General features: G+C 38.3%; 1 protein-coding gene across 2 annotated transcripts; it reads left to right on the forward strand.

Moving 5' to 3' along the window:
* Positions 1 to 558: 558 nt before the first annotated feature.
* On the forward strand, positions 559 to 16,363 carry HAUS1 (HAUS augmin like complex subunit 1). Of its 2 annotated transcripts, XM_004317664.4 has the most exons (9): positions 560 to 705; positions 1,495 to 1,669; positions 10,773 to 10,908; positions 12,217 to 12,351; positions 13,191 to 13,314; positions 13,710 to 13,775; positions 14,566 to 14,637; positions 15,092 to 15,139; positions 16,140 to 16,363. In XM_004317664.4, exons 1-9 carry the CDS (start codon positions 676 to 678, stop codon positions 16,188 to 16,190), a joined length of 837 nt encoding a protein of 278 aa, XP_004317712.2. In that variant the 5' UTR covers positions 560 to 675; the 3' UTR covers positions 16,191 to 16,363. The 2 variants fall into 2 exon arrangements, with proteins under 2 accessions (XP_019792540.2, XP_004317712.2); XM_019936981.3 differs by lacking the exon at positions 12,217 to 12,351 and having other exon boundaries at positions 559 to 705.
* Positions 16,364 to 18,730: the final 2,367 nt, after the last annotated feature.

Raw genomic sequence — 18,730 nt, forward strand, 5'->3', positions numbered from 1 at the left:
CTACAGGAGGTTGTGGACAGCAGCATGGTATAACCTGAGGAGACTGAAACACCCAATAGGAGTCAGAACACTGTGGTCAGATTCCAGCTCTACCACCTCATCTTGGTCAAGTCATATACTCCGAGTGTGTGGTTTTAATGTGAAAATAGGTAAAATAATGTGTGTCCATCTATTTTACAGGATTCCTGTGAGAATGAAACAAAAATAGGAAAACACAGAAAACTATACATTCCCGTAGAAATATAAAGAACCTCTCATGGCGTTAACTACAGAGTGATGGAAGGAGAGAACTTTAGGAAACGCAAGAAATGAATGCAAGAATGGCTGAGTGGCAGTGCCAGTGCCAGCAGTTGTATGCCGTTTTAAAACAGTCTCCAGCACATTTAGAAAGAAAAAACAGCCTGGCTCTAGGCAGCTTTAGTTCTCGTTCTGGAGGTGATACCATGGAGAGCGCAGAGAGCTGCGAGGTGGTAACGGAGGAGAGCCTTGCAGTGCTGAAGCCTTGGACCAGCCTAGTCCAAGGGCTCAGCGCCTGGAGTCCTAGTAAAAACTACAACTCCCAGAAATCCCGGGCCCCAAAGGGGGCGTGCCCAACGGTGTGCGGGCGGGGTCGTCAGAGCAAGCGGGGCGCTTGTCCCGCGAGAAGCTGCTCGAGAAGTGGCGGGAGTGGCGGCTATGGAAGCGCTGGAGGAGAAAGAGGCGCAGGTGATGGGGCGGGAGCGGGGCTTTGCGGCATCCCGGAAGCCGCGTCTTTCATACACCCACCCTGCCGGCGGATCTCCTGGGCACGCCACTTTTACTTTGTTTTTCTGCTGGTCCATATCTAGCCCCGTCTTCAAGATCTGTGAGCCTCCCCGCCCCACCCTCCTTAGACCATCGCCCCCCACCCCCACCCTTGGAAAGGGAGTTTCCCTTCCTTCCCGGCCTTCCCTGCCAGGATTCGAGCTTGGAGAGGGGTTGAGGAGAGGCCCCTGGTACGAAACCTACCCCTGGAGACTGGAGGGGGACTTCTGAACCCAAAGTCAACTTCCAGCCAAGCCTAGCCGTTCACTGCTGCTTCCTACCAGAATTTTCACACCAGACCTGCTTCAGTGTCTCGCATCCCAGCTCTAGGAGTTTCCTGGCATTGCGAGTCTTGTGGTGTGTTGAGGACAACCCTTTTTTCAGACTTTGCAACTGTAATAATGCCTTAGCACCTGCATATTGAGGTTTAAAGTTATTCGAGTGATGTAAAATATTAGCCTATACTGCTTTCGTAGCTTTGGGAAAGGATAGATTGTTTTCTGGTAGTTTTATCTATTGTGCTTGCTCACTTTTTATTTCCTGACATCTGGTATCTCTCTCCCTAAAGACAAATTAGGATGTGAAGTAAGTAGGATGCCAGAATATTCATGGAAAGCATTTCCTTTGCTACTCATCACTTCTTGGCCATATTTTCTTCATGCTATTGCAAAAAACAAGGCTTACAAAATTTGTATCCCTTGTAATGGTTAGGTTGCTGCCTGGTTGAAAAAAATATTTGGAGATCATCCCATTCCACAATATGAGGTGAATCCGCGGACAACGCAGATTTTGCATCACCTTTCAGAACGCAGCAGGGTCCGGGACAGGGATGTCTACCTGGTAATAGAGGACTTGAAACAAAAAGCAAGGGAATATGAATCAGAAGGTGAGATTAATTCCAGAGTGTTGAATGAGATAATAACTAGAGGTAACCAAATTGTTTAACACTGAAGTATACAAGATTGATTTAGTGTAGACTACTTGCCAGTTTTGCTTCTTTATTTTACCCAGATTTGTCTTACACTGTGTTGTTATAGTAACTATCATAAATTTCATTATAGTATATATTTTATTGATACTCTGATGGTGAAACAGTAACCCCTAAAAGATAAGAGTCTAAACTTATTAGCCTGACATATACGATACCTGTGGTTTTTCACTTACATATCTTTTGGTCTCTTTCCAGTCTCCATGCTTTAGTTATAATAAGCCATCATGACACCTGAGGTGGCAGCCATGAACTGTGACTTGAACAAATCACTCTGTTGCCATGTATTCATGGGACTGCATGAGAATTTTCTGCTGTGCATATGTAGTTTAAAAAAGTGTATTCAACACATCCATTGTTTTTATAACACAAACCACAAAAATAAAGATTGGGAATATACAAAAGAGGAAAGAAGTGAGATCTACGTTTGCCTACACTTAAGCAGGTGTATGGCATATGTTACATATGTTGTTTTGAATGTAGAGCAATTTATATTGTAAATCTATTGCATATGTGCTTTTTTCCAGTTTTCTTTTAAAACATTAATATGCAGTAAAGTGACTTTTTGTTTGGTGTACTGTTTTAACACACATGGATTCTGAGAACCACCCCCACAGCTAAGATGCAGAACAGTTCTGTCACCCCCAAACACCTCCCCTGTGATGCTCCTTTGTAGTCATACTCTCCCGTATGCCTTTAAACTTGTTTAAATTTTAAATGATTTTGTTTTAGTAGTTATTAAAGTATGGAGAAAGGGGCTTTGAGTCCAGAAAAATCTTATTTTGCAAGAGCTTTCTTTTTGTCTATACTATTATGTAATGAAAATTCGAATGATTTTAAAAGTAAGATTATTCATGGCTGTCCTTGAGTACTTTTTTTTTTCCTTGAGTACTTTTTAGAGTGGCATATATTAAGTAGAAAATGTTTCTAGTAATACATACAAAATTTTGACTATTTTCTGTACTAAAGTATCCAGAAGAGCCCTGCCACCATTGATATCTTAACTCTACACTTCATGTGCTTTATTGTTTTCTTAAAATATTTATTTATTTAGGTTGCGATGGGTCTTAGTTGTGGCATGTGGGCTCTTAGTTGCGGAATGTGGACTTCTTAGTTGCGACATACTCTTAGTTGTCGCACGCATGTGGGATCTAGTTCCTTGACCAGGGATTGAACCTGGGCCCCCTGCATTGGGAGCGCAGATTCTTACCCACTGGACCACTAGAGAAGTCCCCATGTACTTTATTTTTTTTTAATTAATTAATTAATTTATTTTTGGCTGCGTTGGGTCTTCGTTGCTGCGGGTAGGCTTTCTCTAGTTGCGTTGAGCGGGGGCTATTCTTCGTTGCAGTGTGTGGGCTTCTCATTGCTGTGGCTTCTCTTATTGCGGAGCAACAAGCGGCTCCGAGCGCAGGCTCGGTAGTTGTGGCACACGGGCTTAGTTGCTCCGCGGTATGTTGATCTTCCTGGGCCAGGGCTCAAACCTGTGTCCCCTGCATTGGTGGGAGGATTCTTAACCACTGTGCCACCAGGGAAGTCCAACCCCCCATGTACTTTATTTTTTCTTTTTTTTTAAGATATTAAGATTATTTTTATTATTTAAAAAAAATTTTTTATTTTTGGCTGCGTTGGGTCTTTGTTGCTGAGTGCTGGCTTTCTCTAGTTGCGGCGAGCGGGGGCTACTCTTCGTTGCGGTGTGTGGGCCTCTCATTGTGGTGGCTTCTCTTGTTGAGGAGCACGGCCTCTAGGCACGCGGGCTTCAGTAGTTGTGGCATGCAGGCTTCAGTAGTTGTGGCTCACGGAGCACAGGCTCAGTAGTTGTGGCGCACGGGCTTAGTTGCTCTGAGGCATGTGGGACCTTCCTGGACCAGGGATTGAACCCATGTCCCCTGCATTGGCAGGCGGATTCTTAACCACTGCGCCACCAGGGAAGTATCCCCCACCACGTCCTTTAATTGTTACTCCTCTTTTCTAAGTTTTTCCTCCTTTTAGACAGCAAAGCTGTCAAGCAGAGAACAGAAAATTTATGGAACCTTGTAACAAATATAGATTCATATACACTGTTAAGGAACTCCTGCTTCCAGAGTTTCTAAATTTTGAGTAGTGATACTCTATAGCCCCCAGGACTTGAATGACTTTTGAGCAAAAAATCATTTCTTTGATTTAGTTTTTATTTCTGCACAGTACAGTTCTTTGCAGCACGTAAGATTGGAACATTTTGGAAATATTTTCAGGAATTGGGAAAGGATGTAAAAGTTTTGTATGAAGCCTTTTTTTTTTTTTTTTTCCCGTTACGCGGGCCTCTCACTGTTGTGGCCTCTCCCGTTGCGGAGCACAGGCTCTGGACGCACAGGCTCAGCGGCCATGGCTCATGGGCCCAGCCGCTCCGCGGCATGTGGGATCTTCCCGGACCAGGGCACGAACCCGTGTCCCCTGCATCGGCAGGCGGACTCTCAACCACTGCGCCACCAGGGAAGCCCTGTATGAAGACTTTTTAATCGTGACAAATACAGATGAAACTATTGAAAACATTCATTCTTTATACTGCCAATTCTTCAGTTGAGGAGGAAAATTAAAAGAAATTTCCCTAGCTAGAACCTCCAATAAAATGTTGAATAGATGTAGACATCTATTAGAGTAGACATCCTTATCTTGTTCCTCATCTTAGAGGGAAAGCATCTAGTCTTTACTGTTGAGCACAATGTGAGTTGTGGGTTTTTTGTAGATGCCCTTTTTCCGGTTGAGGAAGTTTCTTTCTAATCCTACTTTGTTGAGTGTCCATATCACGAAAGAGTGCTGGATTTTGTCAGATGCTTTTTCTGTCTATTGAGATGATCATATGACTTTAGTTTTTTATTCTGTCGATATGATGTGTTACATGAATTGGCTTTCAGACGTTAATCCAACATTTATCCATAAGATAAATCCACGTCCTCATGGTGTATAATTTTTTAATAGGTTGCTGGATTCAATTGCTAGTATTTTGTTGAGAATTTTTGCATCCATATTTATAACAGATAGTGGTCCGTAGTTTTCTTTCCTTTTAATATGTCTTTTTCTGGTTTTAGTGTCAGGATAATATTGGCCTCACAGAAACAGTTGAGAATTATTCCGTCCTTCCTATTTTTTGGAATAGTTGATGAAGAATTGGTATTAATTCTTTATGTAATCTATAGAACTCAATGGTAAAACCATCTGGACCTGAGCTTTTTTTGTGGGTAGATTTTGATTACTAATTCAGTCTCTTTGCTTACTGTAAGTCTATTAGATTATCTACTTGTTCTTGAATTAGATTCAGTAGTTAGTGCCCTTTTTGGAATTTGTCCATTTCATCTATCTAAATTTCTGGGTACAATTGTTCATAGTATTCCTTTATAATCCTTTTTATTAAGTAGGTAGATCAGTGGAATGTACTGTCTTCTGATGCTAGTAATTTGAGTCTTTTTTCTTCTTAGTCAATCTAGGTGAAGGTTATAGCACAGGAAAGTCTGCTCTCTCTCTCTCTATATATATATATTTAAGGAAATAACAGTCACCTGATATTCATAGTGGTGTGCTTTATAGTTTATTTTATTGCCATTGTTTTAATTTTTTTAATATTTATTTATTTGGTCATGTTGAGTCTTAGTTGCAGCAGGCAGGCTCCTTAGTTGCGGCTTGTGGGCTCCTTAGTTGCGACTTGCCGGCTCCTTAGTTGTGGCATGCAAACTCTTAATTGCAGCATGCATGTAGGATCTAGTTCCCCAGTCAGGAATCGAACCCAGGCCCCCTCATTGGGAGCATGGAGTCTTAACCACTGTGCCATCAGGAAAGTCCCTCTGCTCAGTATTCTGTAATAACCTAAATGGGAAAAGAATTTGAAAAAGAATAGGTACTCTACATGTATAACTGAATCACTTTGCTGTACATCTGAAACTAACACAACATTGTTAATCAACTATATTCCAATACAAAAAAAATTTTTGTTTTTAAATCTAGGTGAAGGTTTTTGAAGTATGTTGAGCTTTTCAAAGAACTAGCCTTTGGTTTTAATGATTTTTTTCTTCTTTTTAAATCTATTTTATTAACTTTCACTCTGTTCTTTATTATTTCGTTCATTTGGCTTGCTTTAGGTTTAGTCTGCTCTTCTTTTTTAAATGTTTTAAGCTTAGGCTATTGATTTGAGATCTTTCTTCTTTTTTAACCTAGGAATTTACAAGTATAAATTTCCCTCTAAGCACTGGTTTAGGTGCATCCCCTAAGTTTTGGTATGTTATGTCTTCATTTTCATTCACCTCAAAGGATTTGATTTCTTTTTGACGCATTGGTTATTGGGAGTATGTTGTTTAATTCCACATGTTTATGAGTTTCCCAAATTTCTTTCTAATTTCTAATTTCATTCCATTGTAATGGGGGAATACTTTGTATCATATGACGGTATTATCATTATAAAATGTCCCTGTTTATCTCTAGTAACATTTTTTGTTAAAAAGTCTATTTTATCTGATATTAGTATAGCCACTTCAGCTTTCTTGTGGTTGCTGTTCGCATTATATATCTTTTTCCATCCTTTATTTTCATTGCACGTTGCTCTATTGCACTTCACAGATATTGAGGGGTCTTTTTTTACAAATTGAAGTTTTGTGGCAACCCTGTGTTGAGCAAATCTATCATTTTTCCAATAGTATTTGCTCACTTCGTATCTCTTACATTTGGGTAATTCTCACAATGTTTCAGACTTTTCCATTTCTCTCTCCCTCTCCTTGGGCCTCCATATTCCCTGAAACATAACAAATTGAAAATAGTCCTATTAATAACCCTACAGTGGCCTCTAAGTGTTCAGGTGAAAGGAAGTCACATGCCTCTCACTCTAAATCAAAAGCTAGAAATGATGAAGCTTAGTGAGGAAGGCATGTTGGAAACCAAGACAGGCTGAAAGCTAGGGCTCTTATGCCAGACAGTTAGCCAAGTTGTGAAAGCAAAAGAAAAGTTCTTGAAGGATATTAAAAGTGCTACTCCAGTGAGTCATTTCCACTTTCAAGTCATTCTTTAATAAATACATTTCATAAGGCTATAGCTGGCATAGATAGTGATTCCTCTAATGGATCTGGGCAAAGTAAATTGAAAACCTCTGGAAAGAATTCACCATTCTAGATGCCACTGAAAACATTCGTGATTCGTGAGAAGAGGTGAAAATATCAGCATTAGCAGGAGTTTGGAAGAAGTTGATTCCAGCCCTCATGGATGACTTTGAGGGGTTCAAGACTCCAGTGGAGGAAGTAACTGCAGGTGTGGTGGCAATAGCAAGAGAACTAGACTTAGAAGTGCAGCCTAAAGATGTGACTGAATTGCTGCCATCTCATGATAAGACTTTCATGGATGAGGAGTTGCTTCTGATGGATGAGCGAAGAAAGTGGTTTCTTGAGAAGGAATCTACTCTGGTGAAGATGCTGTGACGATCGTTGAAATGACAACAAAAGATTTAGTATATTACGTAACTTACTTGATTAAAGCAGTGGCAGAGTTTCAGAGGATTGAGTCCAGTTTTGAAAGAAGTTCTTGGGTAGAATGCTGTCAAACAGCATTGCATGCTACAGGGAAATCATCTGTGAAAGGAAAAGTCAAATCAATGTGGCGAACTCTGTTGTCCTATTTTAAGAAATTGCCACAGAATTGCCCAGCCTTCAGCAACCATCACCTTGATCAGTCAGCAGCCATCAACATCGAGGCAAGACCCTCCACCAGCAAAAAGATTATAACTCACTGAAGACTCAGATGTGGTTATCATTTTTTAGCAATAAGGTATTTTTAAATTAAGGTATGTACATTGTTTTTTAGGCATAATGCTATTGCACACTTAATAGACTACAGTATAATATAAACATAACTTTTATATGTCCTGGGAAACTAAAAAATTCACGTGACTCTCTTTATTGCAATATTTGCTTTATTGCAGTGTTCTGGAACCCCAGTATCTCTGAGTTATGCCTGAATTTGTATCTCTGAATGTGAAGTGTGTCTCCTATAGACAGCATGTAGTGGGATCCTATTGTTTTTTTCAGTCTTATAATATCTGCCTTTGGGTTGGATTGTTTAATGCATTCCCATTTAATGTTATTATTGATATAGTTGTATTTATATCTGCCAATTTACTTTTCATTTTCTATATATTACATCTTTTTTTGTTTCGCTATTTTTCCCTTATCGCTTTCTTTTGCATTAAGTAAATATTTTCTAACGTAACATATAAATTTCTAAAGTGATTTTTTACTTCTTTTTTTTCAGTTCTTTTTAGTGTTGCTCTGAGGTTTGCAAATAAATCTTACCAGCTCAGCTTCATATTTGTACTAGCTTAATTCCAGTGAGATAGAGAAATGTTGCTCCTGTGTAGCTCTGTTCCTCTTTTCCCCGCTTTTGTGGTATTATTGTTACACATATTACATCTAATAATATTATGGACTCAACAGTATACTGTTATATTATTACTTAACCATCTGTAGTCATTTCCTTAGCCCTTTACACCTTTACTACCACCACATCCTTTGTGCTGATACATTTCTATAACCCAACAATACCTTATATAAATATTACTTTATCCAATTGCTTTTTAAGTCAGTTAAGAGAAAAATGAAGAAAAAAATGCATTTATGCTCTTTATAATTCTGCATTTACCTTTAAGGTCTGGTGACAATGAAATTCTCTCAGTTTTTGTCTATCTGGGAGTCTTCATTTTGCATTTATTTTTGAAAGAAAGCTTTGCTACCTGTAGGATTCTTGCTTGACAGTTTGCTCTTTGAGCACTTTGAATATGTTATCCTGTTGCCGTTTGGGCTCCGTTGTTTCTGTCAAGAAGTTGACTGTTAATCTTACTGAGGTTTCCTAGTATATGTCATTTTTCTTTTGCTGTTTTCAAGATTTTCTCCTTGTCTTTTTTTTTTTAATAAATTTATTTATTTATTTATTTTTGGCTGTGTTGGCTCTTCGTTGCTGCACACGGGCTTTCTCTAGTTGCGGTGAGCAGGGGCTAGTCTTCGTTGCAGTGCACGGGCTTCTTATTGCAGTGGCTTCTCTTGTTGCGGAGCATGGGCACTACGCGTGCAGGCTTCAGTAGTTGTGGCACACGGGCTCAGTAGTTGTGGCTCACAGGCTCTAGAGTGCAGGCTCAGTAGTTGTGGCACACGAGCTTAGTTGCTCCGTGACATGTGGGATCTTCCCGGACCAGGGCTCGAACCCGTGTCCCCTGCATTTGCAGGCAGATTCTTAACCACTATGCCACCAGGGAAGCCCCCTCACTGAATTTTAATAGATTTTCTTGAACAGATGTTTCTTCATTTGCTGTTTGTCCTTAGGAGCATTTCCAGAAGCTTTAAATGGTTGTGTTTTGTTTTGGGGGGTATATCTTTGTTTTGCTTTTTGGTTTTTTTTTTACAATTTTCACCAGTTTCACTGGAGTGTAGGTGAGCAGAGTTCCTCACACTGTTATGTTGGAAGTCAGACTCCTGGTGGATTGATTTTTGGCAAAGATGACAAGACAATTTAATGGAGGAAAGAATAGCCTTTTCAGTGAACAGTGCTGGGATAGGTGGATATCCACATGTTATATATATATAACATATATATATATGTTATGAGGCAGGGTCCAAGAATGAAATTGGACCCTGCCTCATAACATATATAAGAATTAACTCAAAATGAATGAAAAACCTAAAAGTAAGAGCTGAATCTAAAACTCAGAAGACAGCATATGTGTATATCTTCATAACTTTGGATTTGGCAATGGTTTCTTAGCAATGATACCAAAAACACAAGCAACAAAAGAAAAGTAGGTAAATTGGACATCATCAGAATTAAAAACTTTTGTCCTCAAAGGATACCATCAAGTAGATGAAAAGACAGCCCACAGAGTGGGAGAAAATATTTGCAAATTGTATATCTGATAAGGGACTTATATCTACAATAAATGAAGAATTCTTACAACTGAATAATAAAGAGACAACCCAGTTAAAAATGGATAAGGGAGGGAATTCCCTGGCAGTCCAGTGGTTAGGACCCCACGCTTCCACTGCAGGGGCCCAGGTTCTATCCCTGGTCAAGGAACTAGGATCCCATAAGCTGTGGCCAAAAAGAAAGGTTAAGCGATATGAATATACATTTCTCCCAAGAAGATATACAAATGGCCAGCAAGCACAGCATCATTAGCCATCAGGGAAATGCAAATCAAAACCACATTCCACTTCACACCTACAAGGATGGCTATAATCAAAAAGACAAGGTCTTGGATTATCATTTTACTGATCATTATTCAGTTCTATGAATGATCACTGTGCAAAAAAAATAAATAATACAGCTGTTGGTGAAGATGACACTGTGGAGAAATTGGAACCTTCATACATTTCTGACAGGAATGTAAAAATTAGTAGCTTTGGAAAACAGTCTAGCAGTTCTTCAAATAGTTAAACATAGAGTTACCATATGACCAGTAGTTCCACTCCTAGTTATATACCCAAGAGAAATGGAAACATATGTTTATGTAAAAACCCATACGTGAGTGTTTATAGCAGCATTATTCATAATAGCCAAAATGTGGGAGCAATCCAAATGTTCATCAATGGATGAATGGATAAATAAAATATGGTAAATCTGTACAATGGAATATTATTCTTCCATTAAAAAAGGATGAAGTACTGACTGATACAGAACGGATGAACCTTGAAGCCGTTATGCTAAGTGAGAGAAACCAGTCACAGAGGATCACATATTATATGATAACATTTATATGAAATGTCCAAATTAGGCAAATGAATAGAGATAGAATGTAGGTCAGTGGTTGCTAGGGCTTCATGGGTTGGGTAGCTGGAAAATAATGACTGAGGAGTGTGGGATTTCTTTTTGGGGTGATGAAAATGTTCTAAAATACTTTAGGTGAGTGGATTATATGTTATGTGAAAGATTACAATAAAGCTGTTAAAAATTAAAGCAAAACAAAGATCTTAGTCACCATAAAACTCTTACATCTTTTCAGCTAAGCATCTTCAAGACCTTCTCCTGGAGAGTGTGAATTTTTCCCCTGCCAATCTCTCTAGCACTGGTTCCAGGTATCTGAATGCTTTGGTTGACGGTGCTGTGGCCCTTGAAACAAAGGATACCTCACTAGCTAGGTAATTCTTGTGACAATTTTAATTTCTGCAGTCATATACACTGTAAGGCCTTGACCTAAGGAGCTTTTGTTTCTCAGGGTAATTCTGTATAGGAAATTAGCAGTGTATGCAGAAATACTGAATTTAGTTAACTCCTTATCATTGCTAGTGAGTATGTATAATTACTTCAGATAAACTTGGTATTGGTTAAATTTTAGTGTTTTCTTCTTTCAGGATTAGGTTTGTGAAGGCTGGTTCTCATGTATATTTGAAAAGGGATTAGGTATCACATCATTCCGTATAAACAGTAAAAAGAGCAGTAGGCTAAATCATCTGTTGAGCATAGAGTAGTGATTTTTGGTTATGTCCCTACCCTATTGGATAGAGTAGGTTAAAGACCTTCAGTTCTTTGTGACAGGCATTTCACCTATATAATGACATTATCCTTCTAACAACCTTAAGAGGAAACTGAGGCTCAGGAGAGGTGAGTTAAATAATTTCTCTGAGCTAGTAAATGGCAGGGTTGGGATTCAAACCCGGTCTGACTCAAAAGTCCATAGGACTATCACTGTTGGCTGCATCTTAGCTAGGACTACTGCTACAACTTATAATCAGAGAATTATGTGGCCATTCTGCTTAACTGCTAATATAAGAGCTTGGAATATATGCAAATATATATATATAAATATATATACACACACACACTTAAATAGTAGAGTTTTAGATATAAGATCATGTGGGCCGTATGGCAGCAGAAATCTAGACTTGAATTAAGTCAATTCAGCAGTCAATTAAGTCAATTCACCAAATACTAATTATATCCTAGGCATATAATCTATATAACTCTTTATGTAACTACCTGTCTCCCTCTCCCTTCCTCCCTCCCTATATATATGTGTGTGTGTGTATATATATATGTATAGCTATACATATAGGCACTGGGGAAGCAGAAATGAATAGAATAATGAGTGCCAGCAAGTACGGTCTCTGCTCATGGTAAATTAACAGAGATGGACATGTAAAATTATAACAGAGTATGACAGCTGCAATACTACAGTAATGTACAAGCTGTAGCTAGGAAGCACAGAGGAAGGAGTAGTAAATTCCAGAATGGGAGTAAATCTTATTTGAGTTTTGAAGGACAAATGGAAATTTGCCAGCTGAAGAAGGTTATTCCAGACAGTGAGAACAGCGTGTAAAATAGTATAGAGGTATGAAACAGCATGGTTAAAGAAGAATCCACATAGAAATAAAATCAGTTTTAGAAATGAGGAATAATTGTAATTATTGTCTTTAATGTCCATTTACGTGACTAGATTCTTCTTTTAGTTTTATCCCTGCAGTGAATGATTTGACCTCTGATCTTTTTTGCACCAAATCCAAAAACGAAGAAATCAAGCTTGAATTGGCAAAACTTGAGAAAAATCTAACTGCAACTTTAGTATTAGAAAAATGTCTACAAGAGTAAGTAATTGAGTTGGAAGTGGTGACAATTTTTATTATAAAGGCAGTAACAGGACATTAGTTTGGGCCATAGATATGATTTAAAACAACACATTAGGAAATGGGAAGATAAAATGTTTTTTTAAGTAGAAAATGACTTGGGTGAAGGTAGGAGTGGTTGAGTACATATTTTTACCTTCTACTTTATACAGTTTCTTTTTTCTGTGTTTTACAAATAACCTGTTTATAATTTTCAAAATGTATGTGAATTTTTTTTTTTTTACTTATAAACTATGGTGCAACTTAAAGTCATGTTATATTTTGTTGCCCTTTCTTACTAGAGCTCTGGTATCCCTCTTGATGCTTTGGACCTTCTTTAGGTCCCTGTAGCCCCAGAGATTAGATGCTGGGGATCAGGAGTATGTGTATGCACAAGTAATTTACTGGTGTGTAAATTTATCCAACAAATATTGACTATGTATATGCAAAGCACTGTGTCATGTCACATTTAGGAGAGAGGACTTTGGGACCTCCATAATTCAAATTGACTTTAGGATCTGTTAAGTCACTTTTTTGAGCAGCAGATCTACTTTCTCCAAGAATAATTGGCATAAATTAATCTTAAAATTATTTAGTATTCCTTGAGGAAAATCCCAGATGGCAACATGGAGGGAAAGATGACCTAGAAGGGTGCTTGGTAGCCAGTCTGGGATATAAAATTTATGGTAGAAAATCCAGCAAGTGTGTTATCTCCTCTTGATACTCTTGACTAATCCAGAGTTGAATCGAAAAAGTGGTAGAGCTTCCTTTTTATAATAATTTCACTGAGAAGAAAATGTTCTCAACTTCATTTTTTAAAGGGATCTCAAGAAGGCAGAGTTGCATCTGTCTATGGAAAGGACCAAAGTTGACAATCGTCTTCAGAACATGGACTTCCTAAAAGCCAAGTCAGAGGAGTTCAGGTCTGGAATTAGAGCTGCAGAGGTTTGTATGAAGGACTGAATATATTTAGCTCGCTTCAGACTTACTTGCAACTTTCATCCTCAGAAATAGGCAGTATTGTTATTCCCTTTTTACGACCAGGGAACTGCGTTGAAGGCGGGTAACTTGCCCAAGGTTACACAGCTACTTAACAGCAGATCCCAATTCAAATGCAGGCTGCCAGGCCCGGAAGCTCAGGCTCTTAAGCACTGCCCCCATCTTGTCACAAATCTCTGTCTGAAATGACTCGCATGCAACATAAAAGTGCTTAGGAGCAGGTGTAGTCCTTCATCTATGATTTATAGCTTCTCTTTACTATGTTATATATTGAAAATATTTCATGAGGGTCACTTGCAAAATAATTTTTTAAACTGAACTCCCTGTTTTTGTAATTGTAGGAGCAACTTTCAGCCAGAGGAATGGATGCTTCCCTGTCTCATCAGTCACTGGTAGCACTTTCAGAAGTACGCTTACTTTAACCCAATTTAACTTTCTTTAAAATGTTAGTGCACAATCTACTTTTCCATTTGTTTCTTTTTAAAGAGCTTTATTCACTATTGACCTGATTTATTTTCCTTTACCGCTGTACTTTATGTTCACCAGTATTTATATCTTTATTACTTGTTTATCTATATATCTTCTTCCATTTGTTTGGTTTCCTTTATTTATTACTATATGCTAGAAACTCTTTGCTGGAGTCAGTTATATGTTATTGATTTATTTATTGAATGAGTGTATCAAGGGACTATGTGCTAACCACCTAGGTCCTCCTCTTTATTCTCTTTCAGTAAAACACAGGTCCCATACTCCTGTAGAATGCAATTCTGGGGTTTTAGATTGTATAAGGGTTTTATCTTTCATGGGAAGAGGGAGAAATGAAAGGTTTTGTTTTACTTTTTTTTCTTAAGATTTTTTTGTAGTTTGATTTTTGGAATTTAAAATTGGCAATTCATAAATATGTATTTGAGACTCTTAATTATTCCCTGATGTTCTGATTCCTCTTAATTACATTGTTTTGTATTCCTAGGCAGCATACTTAAATCTTATTCTTAATAAATGGGAGTATAACTTGCCTATTTTAGCATCTTCTAAGGATTGTTTCCATTTGTTATCCATTTATCTTTGAAACTCTTTATTTGATACATTATTTAAACTATCCTAATGTTAATGCTTTGTCATGTTTTATTTCAGAAATAGACAGTGTTTAGTTGCATTGTGAATATCTCTATTACTCTGTGTTTTTTTCACCCCCAGAAATTGGCAGAACTAAAACGACAGACTATACCTTTGAAGAAAAAATTGGAGTCCTATTTAGATTTAATGCCGGTAATTATTTTTATGAAACAAACAAACAAAAATGTTCCTCTTTTCCACCTTTCCCCAAGGGCACTAAATGATCATGAAAATACTGGGTCCATGTTTAAGGATTTAAAATCTATGCTGAGGGACTTCCCTGGTGGTCCAGTGGCTAAGACTCCATGCTCCCAATGCAGGGGGCCCGGGTTCGATCCCTGGTCAGAGAACTAGATCCCACAAGCCTCAACTAAGAGTTCGCATTCTGCAACTAAAGATCCCACATGCCACAACTAAGACCCGGTGCAGCCAAATAAATATTTAAAAAATAAATAAATAAAGTCTGTGCTGAATTTTAGTATTGTATGTACATTGGATATACTTTCCACAACATTTTTTGCCTTTTGAAAAGGATTGTTACATTCTTTTTCCCCTTGCATCCTAGCTGAGGCAACATAACCTTCCTTATTTTATTTTCCTTTAAAAGAATCCATCTCTTGCTCAGGTGAAAATTGAAGAAGCAAAGCGAGAATTAGTAAGTAGTTCCATTTTTTCCTTCCGATTTTTAAAAAATAAATGCTGACATAGCTAAAGCTCCCTTTCTCCTCCTTCTTTCCTTTCTACTCAGAGGTGAGCCACAGTCCCAGACTTGCTGTGTATCATTACCATGCATCTTTTAATACTCTTATGGCATATACGTATCTTTTTTTTTCATAAAAAGTACATAGTGGTCTTTTAAAATTTTGTATAGATTTTCCTGGATGGAAAAGGAGGGTGGAGAGACATAGAATATTCTAGGCAGAAGGAATTAACAAAAGCATAAGAGCTGAAAAATGGAGGACTTTTTCAAGCTTCAGCAAGTGAAGCAGTCCAGCTGCTTAGGAGTATGCAGTGGAAGATAGGGCTGAAGAAGGTCAATTGGTTTATGAGATGAAGGACCTTAAATATAAAGAAGGTTGTTCTTGGAGGCTGTAGGGGACCACTGAAAGTTGTTCTGTGTTACCTTGTTTTTTAAGCTAAAGAAAATGTGATAAAGGTTATGCTTTTTGATCAGGCCAGTTGTTTAAGAAGATTTTTCTGGAATCAGTGTATAGGGTGGATTGGAGGAGGGAAAAAGAAAATTGCAGAAACTAGTTGGCCTGTTTAGGCCAGATGAGAAGTAATGAGAACAGTGGCAATGAGATTGGAAAAGAGTGATGTGAGAGACATTGCAGAAGTATGTTGTTTAAGGAGTAAAAGTCAGAAAAATCTATTCAAGTATCACTGCAGTCATTCACCTCTCTAAAGGTTCCCCCCCACCTTTTAATGTTTAATAGCATCAGGAGTCTGAAAACTTTTGGGGTGTGGGAAGTGGGGAGATATAAAAGCAAGGGGAATATCTCAAAGAATATTTAATATTTTGTAATCGTATTTTAAAAAATTTCTGTTTCAATGTTTTTCCTTTTTGCTTCCCGTATTTTAAATAACATTAGAAGTTAGAGCACCTTCTTTATGTCCTTATTTATAATATTTATGCTGTTTCTTTCTTCCTTTAGGATACTGTTGAAGCTGAACTTACAAAGAAAGTAAACATGATGGAACTGTGACCAGAGCCAAATAAATTTCATCTTAACAAAGTAAACTGAATAGGACTTTAAAGCATTATTTCCTCATGGCATTCCTTACACCTTAATTTCTGTGTTCTTAGATGAGATAATAATGTCATTATTGATAGAATAGTGGTTTCTGATTGTGTATTAAATTTTTATGCTCAAATACAGTTTTCGTATGAAAAAACATTGGTTTTCTATGCTGTTGGTGGTTAAATGTCCTTCAGTAGTTCTCTTAGGTGAACTGTGACTGTTGTCCTGCAGTCGCTCACTAGGTCAGCTAAGTGAAAGGGAAAGGTTCTGCAACTTCAGTTATGTTTCTCCCACACCCCCGATCAGCTTACCTGCCTACCTCCAAATGTTCATATATGCAGGAATTTGGTTTATGAAAAAGATGACCTTTTAAATCAGTCGTAGAGAGATAGGTAATTCAACACATGGTGGTAGATCTGTACTTCACCCCTTATATCAGGGTAATTTCAAGGGATCAAAGATTTAAATATTTTTCTAAAAAGTTAGTAAAAGAAATCATGGAGGAGTTTTAATGTTTTGATTTTTAAATAATCACAGAGTCAGAAACTTATGACAAATCCAGGAGCCATAAAAAAACGATTGAAATGTTTGAAAATTTTGAAATACCAAAACTTCCTGTATGGCAAAATCTTTCATAAATAAAATCAAACCATGACAAATGTAGTGTAGAGAAGAAGAGAGATTTTTCACTATGTAGCTTTTTGGACTTCAAAAAATTTTGTACCAGGGAATCAAGAAGCAATTAGTTTTTTAAAGATTATCTAATTGACCTTAAAAATTTCCCTCTTCTCCTTTTCCACAAATATATGGCTAAAGACATTTGTATTTCCTTTTTTGGAGACTGTCCATTTCCTTTAGCCATTTAGGTATGGTGGTTTGATCTTTTTCTTAACAGTTTAAGACAGCTCCTGATGTGTTAGCTATATTTGAATTGTAAATATTTTCCAAGTTTGTCGTTTGCCTTTTAACTTAATTGCAGTGCTTTTGGTAAGGTAACTTGGTAGGTTGACTGTGGAAATAACCACCATAATTCTTCCCATGCCTGTGCACTCACCCTTTGTATTGTGACCTTGCTACTTTTCCGTTGAGAGGTGGAGTCTATATCTAGCAAATATTAGAAAAACAGAGGATTAAAAACTGGTTGTGTGGGACTTCCCTGGTAGTCCAGTGTTTAAGAACCACCTTCCAAATTAGGGGATGCGGATTTGGACCCTGGTCGGGGAACTAAGATCCCACATGCCATAGGGCAATTAAGCCTGTGCACCACAACTAGACAGGAGCCCACACACCACAACAAAGAGCCTGTGCACCACAACTAAGACCCGATGCAGCCAAATAAATAAAATAAAAAACAAAACAAAACTGGTTTTGCATTGGATCTTGCCCTCTCTTACTGCTCTAGAATTCTGAGACTATCATGTGAAGAAGCCTGGACTATTGGAGGATGAGCTGAGACAAGTAATTCCAGCTGAGCCCTGTTCCCACCCCAAGACCAAACAGGCTGCCAATACTGCCAAATATGGGAATGAGTCCTTCTTATACTGTCCAGCCCCACTTGAGCCACTAGCAGACTGCAGAGATCAACCACACTGACGCAGGCTAGAAGCCAACAGAGTCAACCCTTAGAATCATGAGAAATAAGAAATGATTGTTGTTTGAAGCTTATTTTAAGTTTGGGGCTGGTTGTTAGCTGCAGTAGCTAGTTGATAAAATAGCTTTTGAAACTTATGTTCAAAGAAAAAGGAGAGCAAAAAATGTACAATATAAGAATCAAAAAAGAGGGACTTCTCTGGTGGTCCAATAGGTAAGGCTCCATGCCAGTGCAGGGGGTCTGGGTTTGATCCCTGGTTGGCGAACTAGATCCTGCATGCGTGCCGCAACTAAGAGTGCTTGCCACAAGTAAGAAGTCTACATGCTGCAACTAAGACCCGGCACAGCTTAAATAAATAAATAAATAAATAATCAAAGACAGAGGCAAGCCAGATTTGGCTCACAGACTGTATTTGTCAACTCCTGCCCTACAACAATAGCTATAAAAGGAAAACAAAGAGGTATAGCTAATACATCAATTGTGGAGTTAGCATGGAATCATAAAAAATGCTCAGTCCAAAAGAAGTCAGGAAATGAAAAAAAAGGAAAAGATGAGACAAATAGAAAACAAGATAGTAGATTTACACACAACCATATCAATAATCGCATTAACTGCAAATGATTTAAGTACTCCAATTAAGAAGCAGAGATTGTCAGCTTGAATAAAAAAATCAAGACAGTTAAATGCTGTCCCCAAGCAACCCACTTTAAAGATACAGGTAGACTGGGCTTCCCTGGTGGCGCAGTGGTTGAGAGTCTGCCTGCTGATGCAGGGGACACGGGTTCGTGCCCCGGTTCGGGAAGATCCCATATGCCGCGGAGCGGCTGGGCCTGTGAGTCATGGCTGCTGAGCCTGCGCGTCCAGAGCCTGTGCTCTGCAACGGGAGAGGCCACAACAGTGAGAGGCCCGTGTA

The sequence above is a fragment of the Tursiops truncatus genome, chromosome 13 (genome assembly GCF_011762595.2).
Source record: "Tursiops truncatus isolate mTurTru1 chromosome 13, mTurTru1.mat.Y, whole genome shotgun sequence".
Taxonomy (NCBI): Eukaryota; Metazoa; Chordata; class Mammalia; order Artiodactyla; family Delphinidae; genus Tursiops; species Tursiops truncatus.